This window comes from Rhinolophus sinicus, linkage group LG04 (assembly GCF_036562045.2).
Source record: "Rhinolophus sinicus isolate RSC01 linkage group LG04, ASM3656204v1, whole genome shotgun sequence".
In the NCBI taxonomy this organism is placed as follows: domain Eukaryota; kingdom Metazoa; phylum Chordata; class Mammalia; order Chiroptera; family Rhinolophidae; genus Rhinolophus; species Rhinolophus sinicus.
The window spans coordinates 113,065,013-113,082,292 of NC_133754.1; the positions used below are offsets into that span (position 1 = coordinate 113,065,013).

General features: G+C 41.4%; 1 protein-coding gene across 13 annotated transcripts in view; it reads left to right on the plus strand.

Moving 5' to 3' along the window:
• The window catches only part of AOPEP (aminopeptidase O (putative)), a 344,124-nt gene that overhangs the window by 33,999 nt on the left and 292,845 nt on the right, over positions 1-17,280 (plus strand). For all 13 annotated transcript variants that reach the window (XR_012495672.1, XR_012495671.1, XR_012495670.1 and 10 more), the window contains exon 2: positions 6,641-7,570. Coding sequence is in view for 9 of the 13 variants with exons in the window: in XM_074330243.1 (XP_074186344.1) it covers positions 6,777-7,570 (794 nt within the window). In the remaining 4 variants the exon portion in view is untranslated. The remainder of the gene's footprint in view (positions 1-6,640; positions 7,571-17,280) is intronic.

Consider the following 17,280-nt stretch of genomic DNA (forward strand, 5'->3'; position numbering starts at 1 on the left):
GAAAAGTCAAAGCTAAGTAACAAAGAAAATCATAGTAGATAGAAACACAAAATAAGTAGGCTGAGATCAGTGCTGTTACAACAGTAATCATGATACATGTAAGTATATTAATTTCAGTTATTAAAAATAATAATTATATTTTAAAATGCAGCCATATGTTGCTTAAAAAAGACACTCAAGGCAAAACAACCCAGAGCAGTTAAAAATAAAACCAAAGGGATAGAAAAGATATATCAGGAAAAAAACAAATCGAGAAAAAGCAGGTATGACAATATTCCTATTCGGCAAAATGGAATTTCTGGATGTTTTACCCAGAAGACATGTGCATATGTGTACCAGGAGGCATGTACAAGGATGTTCATTGCAGCATGGTTTGTAATCATGAAAATTTGAAAAGAACTTAAATATCTATCAGTAGGAAAATTGTTCAAGATTTTGCTTACCTTGGTTCCGTGATCAATTCAAATGCAGACTGCAGCCAAGAAACCCAAGAAGGCTGAATGGAAGGGCAGCCATGGAAGAATTAGGAAAGATCACCAAGGGCAAAGACGTGTCATTAGTGACCAAGGCTAAGCTCATCCACACCCTCAGAGTCTGTATGGATGTGAAAACTGGACAGTGAAGAGTGCTGATAGGAAAAACATTGGTTTGTTTGAAATATGGTGTTGGAGGAGAGCCCTGGCAGGCCCAAAAGACAATTCCAGAACAAATTAAGCCTCAAACATCGCTGGAGGCGAAAATGACAAAACTGAAGTTATTCTACTCAGGCACATCATGAGAAGATAGCATTCTTTGGAGAAGACAGTAATGCTGGGAAAAATAGAAGGCAGCAGGAAAAGGGGAAGACCAAATGAGTATGAGATGAATTGACACCATAAAAGAAGCTGAGCAGACCTGTTGACGACAGGACATTGTGGACACAGCTCATTCATGGGGTCGCCAGGGGTCAGAGCCTTCTCAACGGCATGTTATGTATGCAGGGAAATATATAAATTGTCAGATATTCATACAGGGATACTAAGTGGCAGTTAAAAGGAACAGCTAGATCTATATGCATCTACATGGCTGTATTTCAAAAACCATTGAGTGAAAGAAATGTTACAGAATAATATGTCAGTGTGACATTTCTAAACACAAAATAATACATTTGCATTTCTAAGATTCCTTCTAATTCCAAAATTACTTTCTCGAATTTCACAGCAATAAGCAATGTTCCTATGATTGTATGCATTTGAGTGTCTGAGGAACTGTGTCCAGAAACAGGAAACTCCAGCAGTAAACTGGCTGTCATTAAGAGCAATCGCTGTATCCTGAAAAATGAACAGTCTTGGAAGAGTAGAAAGCTGTCTTCCTCTGAACAAGGAATCTGTAGAACTATTTTGTAACGCCTCACAGTGAGCTCAGTACTATACAATAAGCGTATATGCAGAAATTTCCCCTTTCTTCTGAGTTGCTTCAAGAAAAGAGATGTGGCTTAAGGAAGTACAGGTATATCCCGAGAAGAAAAAATGAGAGCTGTCTGGAAGAAGATATTTGTTAAGTAATAACTTTATACTAGAACCTAGGCAAGCTGGAATCTCTATTGTGTAAAGTACTTGACATTGAAATAACAAATGCCCTCAGATGTCAATTCTACAGACATTTATTGAGAACTTACTACGCAAGGGCGCTCTACTTAAAGGGATCGTGAACACAAAGGTGAACCAGGAGGCCCCAGTTGTTTATAGACTAGTGGAAGCTGGAGGTAACTGTAAAGCGAGGCAGGAAAAGGTAAAGACCCTGAGAGTGAGACACCGCTTTGGAGCTGAAAAGGAGAATGATTTGCTTCGGAGAGATCCAGAATGGCGCTGCAGACGCTGTTCACACATTTGTGAATGTGCATTTCTGTTGGGGTGATTGAAAGTGGCAGGGCAGTTTTTTTAGTTGTGTCATAGCTCTGTTTAGTATTTGATCCTCTTCTAACCCACTCCTCCCCCTTTCTTAACAAAAATAGTAAACCTTTTGAAGCCTTTAATAGTGTTGCTGAGACAATCATTTAAGCATTTAAAATACACACCACATTTTAGAGGCGGCAGTGGTTAGCCACTGGAAACTAACCATTGGGTTTGATAAAGAGGGGAATTTTATGTTAGGGCTTATGACAGAGAACGGAAAAATACTTTAGTGAGATGGGTTGGCATTTTAAATTGGAGCACAATAATAGTAAAAAGTGCTGAAGTCAACGGATTGCTTAGAAATATGGTTACTATTTGCTGAGAGAGGCTTTTCAAGGTGGCCACCTACCCGTGTTTGCAACCGCAGTCAGTTCGGTTCTTCCCTAAACCTGGGACTGTGACCCTGACTGATGTCAGTGAGAGTTAGGGACTGTCAGCAAGGGGAGATTTAGGTCATCCATGGATCCAGGGCAAACAGGAAGTAGGTGTAGTAGTCAACAGGCTATGATAGACGTACACATTGTATGGAACTTAGGGTGAAAAACGTGCACAGGTGATGCTGACCTTCTCAATCTTCTGGTCCTGGCCTAAAACGTCTCCTTTTTTCCTCAAAGCCATTATAACACAAATTGATTCTAGTTCACACAACTTAAAGAAGATTTTAAAAAGCAGTAGAATGGGGATATGGAAGAGTCTTAAAAGGTAACATTTGATTTATGACTTGGACACTGTGAAGGAAATGGCTGTGAGAGCTGGAAAATGAGAATTCCAAGGAAAAACATCAGAAATGGGTGACCTTGGGCAAACTGCTTGGCCTCTCTGGGCCTCATTGTCTTCATTTGTAAAACTGAGAGTTGGACTAAGTGAGCTCTAAGGAGTTTTTCAGCTCCAAAGTTCAGTGAAATAAAGACTAGTTAAAATGGGCAGTGGGGCCAAATACAATTTTTGCTCGGTTTTATTTTTCCCAGTTTTATTGAGATATAATTGACATGTAACATTGTATTAGTGTAAGGTATATAGCATAATGCATATATATATATGCAATGTTTGTTTTTAAAGATGGCAGCCCTGGGGTGCTTGAAACACTGGGAATAGGATAGAGACATGGAAAGGGACAAAATGTTGGCTAGAGAAAAATGTCAAATGAAACAAGATTCCAAATTAGTGGGAGGGGATGGTGTTGGGGTAAGACTTCTTTCTCATTTTCCTTTCTTGTTTAATTCCTAATTAGTTTAACATCTGGTCACTTTTATTTATTCTGATAAACTTGGGAAGAATAAACTGGGCATGCTGTGCTCAGCTCAGCTCAGCTCCACTCCTCCCTGTTGCTTTTGGGCAGCATTCCCGACCACAGAGAGCTGCTGTCCTGGCTTCTCCAGGCCCTAAGTCTTATCTGGGGAGGGCACCTCCTCTTCTGGGAGCTTTGACATGAGCCAGCATTGCCTGGGACCCTATGGTAAATCTGTTGAATTTGGGGATTCGGTTTCCAGGTAATTTTGGCTCCCATGCTAAACCAGATTCTCCAGCTTAGCCTTCATCAGTAGTATGACATTTTGGTCTCCCTCTGCCATATCCTCATCTTATTTCTCAGTATGTTTACAATTTAGATGGGCAAGAAGAGTGCTGTTTATTTGGCCCTCTCAGACCCCAGAACCTGGGATTCAAGGGGAAGGGAACTAGCTTTGGTGAGAAGGAATATTGTTTCCTCTGAATCAGGAGAAAGCAATAGTTGTGAAGAACTAGAGATCCTTGAGGAATCCTGGTGCTTCAGAGATTCAAAATCATCTCAGGAAAGCAGGAGGCCAAATAATTAGCTGAGAATAGTTCAGCAGTCATGGAATTGGAAAGTTAAAAGGAGAACAGATTCAGAATTGCATCTATGGGGAGTGTATTCAAGAATCCACTGAAGAGAACCAAAGGAATGCCAGTTAGCGTGACAAACAAGGTGACGTTAACAGGCTTGGATGGGTAGAGCTCTAAGGCAGTCTCGTTCTCTGCCACCAGGGTCAGAGTGGTGAAAACTGCTCTATAGGATATATTTTATACTTAAGTTATATTAATTTTCACAAGTAAATGAAGGAGTCTATTAGGGTTGGACAATGAGTGGCTATAGCAATACTGTTACAAATGCTAAACTATACTTCTTTGAATATGATAGTTTAGACAGCCACTAAGTTAACCCTCATCTCAGTTGATTCAGATTTTCCTCACGCACGCATGTGTCTGTGTGTGTGTGTGTGTGTGTGTGTGTGTGTGTGTATTCAGGGCTTTTATTATTATTATTATTAAATAATTTTTTTAAAGAGTCAACAAAATACTACATGGTAGCAGCCCCAAACACCAGCAGGATGAATTTTTAATGTCCGTTGTTTTTCATTACATACATACAGCCCATGGGCTTTATTGAAGTTTGGTATTCTTTACATGACAAGTTCAGTCACTATCGTGCAGAAAAGAAAATATGTGGCTTATTTCCTTTGCCCACTGACTTTTCTAGGACCAGGTGGAGTGCCAACTTCTCCATAAAGTAATGTCAAACTGTTCTTTATGTCCCTGACTTCTCTCAAGTCCTATTACTCTCAAAAGTCAAAGTGTACGAGGTATGATCAAAAACTACTATAATGTTTAAATAAAAAAAATTATTACAGTAAAAGACACATTGCCATTAATCCCCTTCAAAATACTCCTCCTCGCTTTGAACACACATATCCCATTGTTCTTGCCACTTGCTGAAGCAGTTCTGGAGTCCTCTTTACTTCATCCTCTATCATGACAATGCTCCATGTCACACATCGCTTCTGGTACGGCAGTTTCTGTCAAATAGCAACATTATGGTGTATCCTCATCCACCTTATTCACTGGATCTAGCACCATGCGACTTCTGGCTCTTCCCCAAAGTCAAAATGACCATGAAAGGAAAACTTTTTGAATCGGTTCAGGACATTGAGGCAGCCACGACAGCACAACTAAAGACACTCAGGAAAGAGGACTTCCAGAACTGCTTCAGAAAGTGGCAAGAACAGTAGGATAAGTGTGTTCAAAGCGAGGGGAAGTATTTTGAGGGAGATTAATGGCAATGTGTCTTTTACTGTAATAATTTTTTTAAATTTAAATATTGACTGTATTTTTAGATCATACATCGTGCATTACCACATACAGTTTGGTGGGGGGAGGGAGAGTAGGGAGCAGGGAATGGAAGGATTTGGGGAGGTGATTGTACTTGAACTGGGTGTGGAGAGACAATTGACTTTGGCAGGTGGATGTGGGAGGTGGGAGCCAGGAGCACCCCGGTATGGCACATTGCTTAGTCTGGAAAGCAAGGAAGGAGGTGTGGTGTCAGATCATCTTCAGGGAGCAGAGTGTTGAGCAGGCCCTTGGCTAGAGGACAAGGAAGCAAAGGGAGTGTGGTCACCACGACTGGGAAAACATCACGAAAGATTGTACAGGTGCAGGAAGCCACGTTTGTTTAGGCCAGGTGAGATTTTTGATGAGGGAATAGCCTATGGAGAGGTAGAAAATGAAAATTCAGTGGAGTTGATTGCTGGAATGAGATTCTAGGAGGAAAGGAAATAAGAGTCTAGTAGACATGCAGGCAGTCAGAAGGGAAGCGAGGAGGAGTTAAGCAGAATAAACAGGGAGGGCTCAAGTTTGCTTGAAAAGTCAAGCAAGTCATTTTTGTAGTTGATAGGAGAATACCTCCTGATGTTTATAAATACAAAACTGTTTTAAGTGTATCTACTCAGCGCAAGTTTTTATTTTTCATTTTTGATAAAAAAAATAATAGCATATGCTGAAAGAAATTAGGTACACAACAGGAACTGAAATAATTTCAAATAATTTTTTTTTAGCTGGATTGCTATTATAAAATAAGACTACATTTTGATTCAGAACTTTTATGAAGAACTTGGGCATTTTATTACCACATCTGTTTCTACATTTTAATTTCTCTCCTTCGTTTTTTATAGGTATTTGCATACCTTTTTTTCAAATGAGAAGACCTTTTTGTTTGCCACAAGAAGGCTATTATCCAGAATGTTACTGGGTTTTCAGCTATTAAGATGTAATGATATACCTTGAGTATTTAACTATAAATTTGAAAAATCTCCATGAACAATCTCAAAGGAATACTTGGAATGCACTCCTGGTAAATTGGCTCATTTTCCTGTAATTTACTGGAAGTGCTGATACGAGAGCCGTCCTAATGTGAAAAGTACATTAATCCCTGGAGTTACATTGTATGTATTAAATTATTGCTCTCAAAGAATAAAACGTATGAGGCCATTTAGCCTTCATTCACATTTGTTACTTAGAATCACAGTAGAGAAACAATTACTTATCTTTTGACAAAATTAGAAATGATACATTTAATAACTTTTAAAACAAGACGAGATGTACAGTGATGCTCAGTTACACTTTTGCATAACAATTGCTCTTTTCCAAAACAAGGATTGTTCTAGTTAGGAGCACAGGTTCTGCTGGCTTTGTGGAGGCCCTATTCATTCCACTGGTTATTGAAATACTTTTAGAAACCTATAATGCAGCTTTCTCTGATGTCAGTCACAAAGATTAGTCTGCCTTCCAGCCCTGAGCTGCTACCACATTGGGGGCTCATTTAAGGAAGTCATCAACTTGCAGAAGCAGTGGTTGCAGGAGCATTTAGGGTCTCACCTGGAATTTTGTCTAATTATGTTTTTCTTCTTTGCTAGGGGACTGAAAATTGTGGAACCGTAATTTGTGACATCAGGTTTTTTTTGTGGTAAGCAGTTGTGTATGATTCCGGATGATTAAGGCAAGTTGGAGACCCCTTCTGAGAGTTTAACAAAGCTGTCCACAGCCTCCACCATGGACAGAAAGCTGGACCCTTCCCAAGATGACCTGCCTCTCATGGCCAACACCAGCCACATACTTGTGAAGCACTATGCACTGGATTTAGATGTGGATTTCGAAAGTCAAATCATGGAGGGCAGCATAGTGCTTTTCTTTGAGTCTGAAAACAGATGCAGGAAAAGGAGTAGTTCCACTGAGGAGACCTGCCAATCAGAGTCAAGTGAAGCCCGCACAGTTAGAATGCCGGAACCCTGCCACGTTCCTGGGACAAGTACAAGGACCTTCTCATCTAAAACAGGATACAGTGATTTTGTAATCTGTGGTAAAGGTGAAAAAGATACTTCTGGTAAAGATGGTAACCATGACAACTGGGAACAGGCTTCTGGGATTTCTAGCTCAAAGTACTGCTGTGACACAGGGAATCATGGGAGTGAGGATTTTGTGCTCGTGTTGGACTGCTGTGATTTATCTGTGTTAAAGGTTGAGGAGGTAGATGTTGCTGCTGTGCCAGGTATTGAAAAATTTACAAGGTCTCCCAAGCTCACGGTTGTTTCTGAGCTCAGGAATCAGATTGTACGTGAACTTGTGACTCTGCCTGCAGATCGTTGGAGGGAGCAGTTAGACTATTTTGCTCGCTGCAGCCAGGCTCCTGGCTGTGGGGAACTCCTGTTTGACACTGACACTTGGAGCTTACAGATCAGGAAGAGAGGGGCTCAGACAGCTACTGACTTTCCTCACGCCGTAAGGATACGGTACAGAACCAATGCCCAGGGGCGATCCGTTACGTGGACCTCAGACCAGAGTGGCAGGTAGGTTGTCGGGCACTCTGCAGCCCCTGCCTGTTGATCTCACACACTGGGAGATGAGCCTTTGCAGGAACGCTCTGACAGGTTACCAACTCTGCACAGATGCCCCTCTTTCTTCTGTGCATGACCCATCCAGCCTCAGATTCTGAGACCCACAGTGAAGCAGATGAATTCCCAAGCATGCTCACCTCTTAATAGGATTACTTCCCTTAAGTCAGGATGAAAAGATTTCCTCATTAAGCCCCGTATTTCTGAGTTAGGTTGATAGGCAAGCCTTACGGAAACATCAAATCCTGACCCTCGCTCTCCTGTAGGGCTCTCCTGGCGACTTGCAGTGCTATCGATGGGAGCGAGCTGGGTCTCTGAGTGAGTACTTTCTCAAAGTCCTTCGCATTCCCACTGAGCAGGCAACTGCTGCCAAGTGAGGCTGGTGTGAAGCCTGGCAAAGTGCTTCCAAATAAAGCCAGCTCTGCTTCGTGACTTTCTTACTGTACCTGTCTCTTGGCAGCTGTGCCTCCCTGGACTTTATCAGCTGTCATAGAAGGTGAACCCCCAAAACCTTTGAAAGATCTATTTCTGAGGAGTGTGACCATCCAGCTGATGGGGTACACTTATTCTTTGGTCGTGATTCTTGGTATTTGATAGCAGGGAGACTCCTGGGTTTTAGTGAAGGAAAAAGGAACTGAGGGCGCATTGTTTCCAGGGGAAATACTTAGGCAGTCATTTGTTCTTTTCTTCTGGCTCCTCCTCCACCGCTTTTTAGAATTGGAGAATTTTTAAATCAGACTCGATTGATTCCTCATTATTGTACCTGATTCTTTGTGCTAATGTACTGCAAATCAGTACGGCAGTGATTGCAGAGACTGGCTGGAGAGGCGCCCATCGCTGTGAGCTTGTTTTGAGAGCCTTCGTTTGTAGCCTTGTTCTCCCTTCCTGGAGGTGGTGGTCTTGGTAAACTGCTTACACCTCTCCCCAGCCCACCTCCCAGATTTTTTTTAAGCATCACTTTGACTTTGAGCTCTAATTATCCTGTTCCTTGCTTCTAATCTTACCTCCTGCTCTGGTTTCCTGCCCTGCTTGCCATGAGTTCACTTCCTGTCTTCTTTCTGCTAGAGTCTGAGGCCACCTTTAGGAAAATGCAGGTTGGCTACAAACTTGCATCAGTACAAAAGCATAGTGGTTCATTGATAGGATAACTTACTGGATATTTGTGCGAGGCAAAGAGGGGAAGGCAACAGGGGTTCTTTATTGTATTTTCAAAAATTTTTGAAATTCTTAAAGATGAGGTTTGAATAAGATTTAACAATATGCTGTCTGTGAATACTAGGAAATTGTAGTTTTTGTATTCCCAGGTATTTCATTTTTGAATTGAATAATGGGGAAGAAGAAACTATTGACAATATTTGGAAGAAATACTCATTAATGGCCTCAAACATGGCTTTCTTCGCAGTGCTCACTACAAAGAAAGAGAGTAGACTCGTGAATTCTATTACATGTAAAGTGTTGAGTAGGAATGAGTTATGGATAAATTTAGTTTTCCATAAAGAAACTAAAGAGGGCTTTGGGCACAATTTGCTCCTGCAAAGACGGACTTGGTGAATTTATTCTTGATGTCTCCTTTTCTGATAACTCAAAGTGCATGATCACGGCAGGAGTTTAAACTACATCCTTGGAAGTTTGTGATTATATGTCAGGAAAGAAATGGCATTTATACAGTCTTACAAGGATAATAAATGTGTTTTTTTAATTATCAAAAGATTTTTTTTCTCCCCTTTTTTGGGAAGGGGTTATTGTAGTCAAGATAATCTTCTGTGAATGGCCACCGAATCTCTGTCAAGTCTCTTACGTGCTAAGAATAAATCTAGGTATGAACTGGTAAAGACTTTATTGGCAACTTTAAGGACTTTAAAATGCCCAAGGATCCCAGGGTGATAGACAGAAATAATTCCTTAGTGATATGAGTGAATAGTAATCTTCAGGGTTACAGTGCTTCATGAATATAATTTTTTGAAAATATAAAATTTCACAATTACCGGTATGTGAAAAATATAACTGGGTAGAGCTTATTTCCTCCAGTTAAAACTAAATAGTTGTTATATTTTTACCCTTGAATGACAGAGTACGATCAGCACACCTACCGTCAGTTCTCACCCTGAATGAGAAACTTCTTCTTCTCATTTTACAAGTAGGAAAATGGAATGAAGTTACTTAAAGCTCCCAGAAAAATCCATGTCTAATTGTGAAAGGGAGTTACGTTTCTTGCTTTTGATCTTTACCATGTCCCTTACGGTATGCAAAGATTTCAGTACATTTAAAAAATAAATGAATTATGACAGCTTTCAATAAATTTGTATCTTAAGCAGATATTAGACAGAAACTTAAGAAAATGTCTAAATTGGTTCTTTCCTTTCGAGTTCCATTAGTGGCTTCTCCCCTTCCCATGCTCCCTTACCCCTTTTTGTGAATAAAACTTATTTTGTTTCATTACATATAAATAAATAATCATCCAGAGGAACTCAGGGTGGAATGCACAATGTGATGAGACACTCTTAACTATATTAAAATATATGAAACAGCTTCACTGAAAGGGGGTAGGGGGAAAAGGTGCTGAACGAAAGAACTGCAAATGCATAGAGTCTATAAAGCTAAATGCAAAAGGAACTGTATATAATACCATAGTTAATAAAGTTTATTCCCCTGGGCATACAGGTTAACAGTTTTGGTACCACTTACACATGTATACTGGAATTGAACAATCAAGTAAATGGATGGCAGATGGTAGGAGCCAGCTTTCTCACTGTTGAAGTGTGAGGTTACAGATGAGCGAGGGGAAGAGGCTAGAATGATCCATGTGCAAATGGGTTAGAATTGAAGACATCACTGTGAGCTAGCATTTAGCTTAATATAGATAAGGATGGTTGCACATAGAAATAATTGTAGATACAGTGTTTCCAAGGGTTAGCATAAACACACATATTTCCTTGCTTGTCAGCTGAGCGGGTTTGGAAGCAGCGAGGACACCCTAGAGCCCAGACCTGGGTTTCTAATACCGTTCTCCAATAAAGGAACTAAGGCTTCTTGGCAAAATAGCTAGGACTGGGGCAGGAAATATACAAGATGGCCAAAGCTGAACAATGAAATAAAGAAAATAGTTTTGGATGATAACTCAAAGTATAAAATAAATATGAGTCCATACTGATGTAAATGAGTGACTGGCTAAATAAGCAAATGGAGGAGAACGGACAAACCCACGGTGCAGGAGAGGCCCATGTTATGTGGATACTCCCAATGTGGAGCATAACTCCTCACTCCCTGAGTGTGGACTACACATAGTGTCTTCCTTCCAAAGAGGACACAATGGGGGAGGGGGAAGTGCCACATTGGAGAAGGCTGACCAACAGGACCTCAGTGAGGGGATCAAGAGTAACATCAACAGTGACGAGTCGTGTTGACAGCATGTCGATAGCCCTGCGTTTGAGGTGATGAGAATGGCATTTTGTGATCTTTCCCCCCAAGCCCATGACCATAGTCTAACCAAGAGAAACACATCAGATAAATCCCAACTGAGGGACAGTCAACAAAATACCTTACCAGTATTCCTCAAAACTCTGAAAGTCAACATAAAGTCTGAAGAAACTGTCACAGCCAAGAGAAGACTAAAGAGATAATGATGATGAAAAGTAATGTACTATCCTGGAACAGAAAAAGGAGATTAGAGAACAATTAAGGAAATCTGAGTAAAATTTGGACTTTAGCTAATAATAATGCATAAGTATTGGTCATCATCTATGATAAATGTAACATACTAATGTATGTTAGTAGGGAAAACTAGACATGGGGTATATGGGAATTCTGTGTGGTTTTTTTTGCCTTTTAAAAAAATCTGAAATTGTTCTAAAGTAAAAAGTTTATTAGAAAAGTAAACTTCAAATTTGGATAGTAACCATCTTTCTACCCTGCAATCCCCCTTTTTGTAATAGTCCTCCCATTTTTACCAAGTGGCAGTGTTCTCTGGAGAAGAACTTGAAAATACTTTCAAAGCTATAAAAGAATGTTCCTTCCAATAATTGTCAGTAATTTCTCCTTTCCCATTATTATTCTAGTTCTAAAATAAAATATCATTTTTCTAACTTGGTTTAGCCATTGGGGGTTGTGGCAGCTCTTGAATTGAAATGCTCTTTCTTGCCTCTATCATCCAGTTACCGTATTTTAGGTGACATTGGAAAATGGCTGATGAAACCAACACTTACTAAAAATCTAATAGGACATGGTTGTTGGAAACAATGTTTACTTTGTGTGGTGTGTATGTGTAACCCATTAAAAATATTTTGAAGAACTGTTTCAGAATAGGGACAGGGTCAAGAATGTGTAAAAATGTTCTTCTTGCTGAGTTAGAAAGAAGGGGACTTAATATCTTTTTGATTCTAGATTCTTAATATACCTAAGAAATAACTTTCAAAAATGGAAATCTTTATTCAAAGTTTATGTAGTTTCTGCATTTTCCCGCATTTTTTCTGTTCCACTAAATAAAATGTTAGTTGAAAGCATTCTCTCTGATAATCCATTCCCTTTTCCCTTAGGATCATTATAATGTTACTAGTTGTGGAACCAGCCAAGTGGTCTAGGGAATCTGAGCTTAAACTGACATCACTGAATGTGAGTTGAATGGAGGGGAAATTCAGTTAAATATAGCAAGTTTATTTTAAAAAGTACAATTATTTGGATCATTGTTAAAGATAAGGAAACTGACTAGGAAAATACGTTATAGTTAAAAGTAGTATTAAAATTTTAAATTTCCTAAATCACCATAATGTTTCTTTGTTTTAGACAAGACCAGAATAAAGCTGGCAAAATACTAAGGAGAGCAATTTTTTTTTTCTATTATATTTATTGCTCAGCTATTAGACCAAGAAAGATGTAGACTTTTGGAGTATTTTTAGTTTGACATCAAAACCAGATGTTAAAACATGTTTTTACCACCACTAAAATAGTTTCATTGTTTTATATCTCACTATAAAGGAGCACTTTAAAATTAAAAATGAGAAGAAGATCTTTCAGAAGACATTTTAGGTCTAAAAGGAACATTTCTACAATTGACACCTTTTCTTCCCCCCTTTGCTTCAAGAAATCAATACAAAATTCATGAGAACTGAAGCGCAAATACACATTAATTCTCTAATATCATTGTATAACTGCAAAGGAGGAAGTGATAATTCCAAACTTGAAAATGTTTGGAAGGCTTCTTCTGTGTTAGCCTCTTTCTCCCCTCGCTGCGCATTCTAGACTTGCCTCTGTCTCTCAGAATTCCATTCGAGTCATGGGAGAAAAGACAATGGTGGAGTCTTAAATAAGTAACCAAATGACCAACCAAACAGACAAACAAAAAGAATAACCAAACATCAACAGAAAATAACAAAACACAACAAACTATAGCCAAGAGTATAGCATGTTGAGAAGGACCTGGAAAGTGAGAGCCAAGAGAGCGGAGTGCTGGTCAGAGCTTGCTGCCAACTAGCTGTGAGACATCAGATAAGCCATTTTACATCGCTGGAGCTTAATTTTCTCGTGCATGAGTGAGAAGATTCCCTCTACACAGCTCCAGATATTCTCCACATAGAAAATTTCACACTTACAAGGGACTTTGATGAGAAATACCATCTTTGCTTTTATAAGTAGCTTGCCTATTTTGCACCCAAAACACCTCTGGTGAAATGTGGTGAATTTCTGACTCAAAGCCACTTGCATTCAGTCCAGTCCATTTTGACCATGCAGGAAGTCTGAGTCAAAGCAGCATTCTCCTTTGACGTGCCGTGTGTTCAGTATGACTGATGAATCCTGGTTTTTGTAATTGTGCCATGTGGCAGAATGATAAGGTAGGCTGTGTGTGTGTGTGTGTGTGTAAGAGAGAGTGAGTCATAGTGGACACTTCCTGTCTCAGTCGTCTGGCTCGGGTTTTGCGGCACAAGAAAGCAAGGGGGTTGCTCACCTGCAGTGGCGACTGTAAGTTGGGTTGAATGAGAACATGGAGTCTTGAAAAAGATCAGGTGCAGGAAGGAGAACAGATGGAGAGGAATTGCTGGAGACCTGAGGACTTTGTAATCCTGGGAAACCTATAAAAGTGTGACCACCAAAACGTCACATCTGTGGTCCCCTGGCCTCCAGTCACCAGATCAGTGCCTATCAAGGCACTTGATAGGGAAAACACCCTATCAAGCCGCACCTATGGCAGCTGCGGGCTCACCACCTCCTGTGCACTTCTCCTGAAGCAGCCTCTCCCCAGTCACTGGTGGTGATAGCTAAGTCTGAAAGGGGGTCATCTTGTGGAAAGTAATGGAAGTTGAAACATTTTTTTAAACTAAAAATAATCCCCTTTACACCCCACTGCAAAAAGACAAATGCGTATAGTAGTCAACTGAAGAGAAAGAAAATATGTGGTTTGAATCAGTCCCCTACAAGCTTTCCTTCATAGATGGCCCCTCCTTAAGCAGACGAGCAAGCACATTAATGTTAGTTGACCTCTCAATTTGCAAGGCATAGGTCTCACTATGGCAAAATACCACAGACTAGGTAGCTTATAAACAAGTTTATTTGTCACAATTCTGGAGGCTGCAAGTCTGAGATCAGGGCGACTCTGGCTGTGTCCTCACTGGTGGAAGGGGCTAGGGAACTCTGTCAGGCCTCTTTCATAAGGCACTAACCTCATTCATGAAGGCTCTGCCCTCCTTCGTGACCTAAGCACCTCCCAAAGGCCCCACCTCCTAGTACCATCACATTGGGCATTAGAATTTCTGCCTAAGAATCTGAAGGGGATACATCCAGACTGTAGCAGCATAGTAGGTCTCGCCCTTGTTTGACCACTCTGCGAACACGCAAACATGTAACAGGAAACAGAGGTAATTACCATTCTGACTGGTTCTTCCTTTCCTCACTTTAGTTTTGGAATGGCAGCAAACCATGGGCCCACTTCTGAACCCGTCTTACCCTGTTTTCTTTGTGATTGTCAGTGTCCTCCTCCCACTCCCACAACTCCTGTGCAGTTAACGGGGCTCCCGGAGGAGTCTCCACGTAGCATGTGAGATGAGCCCTGGGGTGGGAGTTTTCCTGTGCGTGCTAGAAGGAATTATTCAGTCTGGAAGTAATGAAGTCATAAGCATCAGAGCGTTTCTGACCAGCACGTTTTAGCTTCATGGCCGAGGTGCAAGGCTGTGCACGTTGAATAAACACAGCTGCTTTTGTTTCAGTGATTCCACATCCAGATAACTGCGGAGCGTGTTTATAAATGCACAGAGACTTTCCTCCTCTCTTGGGGCACGGAGGGCAGGAAGTCAGCTCTTAATACAGTTCTCATTTGAATGTGTGCGTGACGGGAGCCATCTTTACTCTCAGTAAAATCACCATTAGGGATATGATTTTCATGACCCCATGTTCACCCATTCTCCACTTGCTGGTAGATGCCCAGAATTCCACAGTAGAGCTTTATCCAGAGGCTAAAGCTTTCATCCATGTTAAAATATACATAGTTACTTAACTTTAAATTGTTTTAGACATTTGCACTACAATGTACATAAAGATATCGTTATAAGAGCTCAAAAGGCCATTGGTTATAAAATCACTGGCACTTGGTTTGGGCATGTTGGGAAGGGAGGAGTGAAGGTGCAACTTAGAGGAAAAGGCCGTGAAAAGAGTGGGCTGGGAGCACAGAGAATCTGCATTTTCAAGAAATTTTGCCTACGGCCTCTCCCTTCTGTGATTGTTTTCCAATTTACGAAAACATTTCCAATAAGAAAGTGATTGAGTCTTATTCAGACATGGTTACATTTATAGGTGTAGCTTTTAGATAGATGACTTTATCTATAATTTCAGAGTTGTAATTCTGGAGACCAAGCAGAAAGCTAGGAAGAAAACACATGGACTTTAGCAGACAGGAGCCCCAGGCAGTGAAGAGCAGGGCAGGAAAAGAGAATTGTGAGAACAAGGCGGAGGTTGGAAATGAGCGCTTCCTGAGGGCCTGGCCAGGTCCTTGTCAGGAGGGGTCAGGGGCCCAGGCACATTATAGCAGAAAGAGCCTTCAAGAGGATGACAGGAATCAGGACAAAACTCTAGAGCAAAATATCTAGAACTAGACTGTTTTAGAGGGGAAACAGGACAGAATTGGAAAAGAAAGGATGGTGATAACAGGCCTTTTAAAACTCCAGTCAATGGAAGGATTCGACCCCCACCCACCCAACCCCCCAGTGTGTGTGTGGCGCCCAGACTCAGTCTGCTTGCAGCTTCAACACTTAACTGCTTCATAAAGTCATCATTCTTAAATTTTCTGGTTGGTCTGATTTCACTCAGTCCGGTTGTTGGACACTCTGCTGTTTGGGGTTAGGAAACCAGAACTTCTGTGTCCATGCAAATGCGCTCTGCTGTGTGGTGTGTAAAGCCTTTTATATGCGCTTAAGCCCTAGGAGCTCTTCTCCCGTGTCCCTTCCCGTGACCTTGCTTGTGGCCCTGAGTTTCCTTTCTTGTTTAATAGCTTCATGATTCATCTTGAAGCCATCTTGAGCCAGAAACCTGAGAAAATCCTTGCTAGTTATCTATTTCTGGATAACAAATTAACCCCAAATTTAGCAGCTTAAGAAAATAAACATTTATTACTTCACAGTTTCTGAGGGTCAGGAATCCAGGAGCAGCTTAACTGGGTGGTTCTGGCTTGGGATCTCTTACAAGGTTCCATTCTGCTGGCATCTCAAGGCTTGACTAGAGCGGGAAGATCCTCTTCCAAACTCACTTTCATGGTTGTCAACAGGCCTCGGTCCTCACGGACGGGGGCCGGAGATGTCTACCACGTGGTTTCCCCCATAGGCTGCCAGAGCATTCTCATGACATGGCAGCTGGATATTCCCCAGAGAAAGTGATGAGAGAGAAACAGAGAGGGGCAAAAGAAACCCTAAAATGGAAGTCGTAGATTTTTAAACAGTCTAATCTCAGAAGTGACAACTGCCATCTCCTGTTGGTTACACAGACCTAGCCTGGTATAGCGTGCCAGGGGACTGCAGAGGGGTGTGAATGTCGGGGGGGGGGCAGGGGTCATTGGGGGCCGACCTGGAGGCCGGCTACCTCAGAGGCTTGCCTTTCCTTTTCCCTCTCCTTCGGGAAATCACTGGGTGCTTCTCATTGTTCTGCAGTGTTTCTCAGCTGTGTCCTCATCTCACATATGACTGTCTTCTGGGAAGAAGTGTGGAGGCTGATGGACGAAGCCTTGGGGATCGCATACCTACAGGCACAGGGGGAATGCATATCAATATGCTGGGCACGGCCTCCAACCCAACCTGACAGGGAGAAGGAGAGCAGACCTCTTGGGAAGCCAGTGTTTGTGGAGGATTTGTTCCCCATGCAGGGAAGGAACGACCTGTAACACCTGAGTCACCCCAGGAAAGTGAGGTGCTGAGCACAGCAGCAAGAGAGTGCAGGCACCTTTACAGTTGGCCTGAGTACCCTAGGGCTCAGCTCCCCCCCCGCCCCCTCCTCCACAAGCCTACTTAAATTGGAAGTGGCTTCCTAGAGCTCTGGAACTGAGAAAAATTGTGGGGTCCATTCTGCTTTAGTGAGAAAGAAAGTCTTGATCGTCAAAGTCTGCCTTTGGCAGAGGAAGCAGGAGTTATGCCTGCCATTTGGCCACTGGGAATATACCCTATTTCTACTGACAATATTCACTTGTCCTTTTTGGG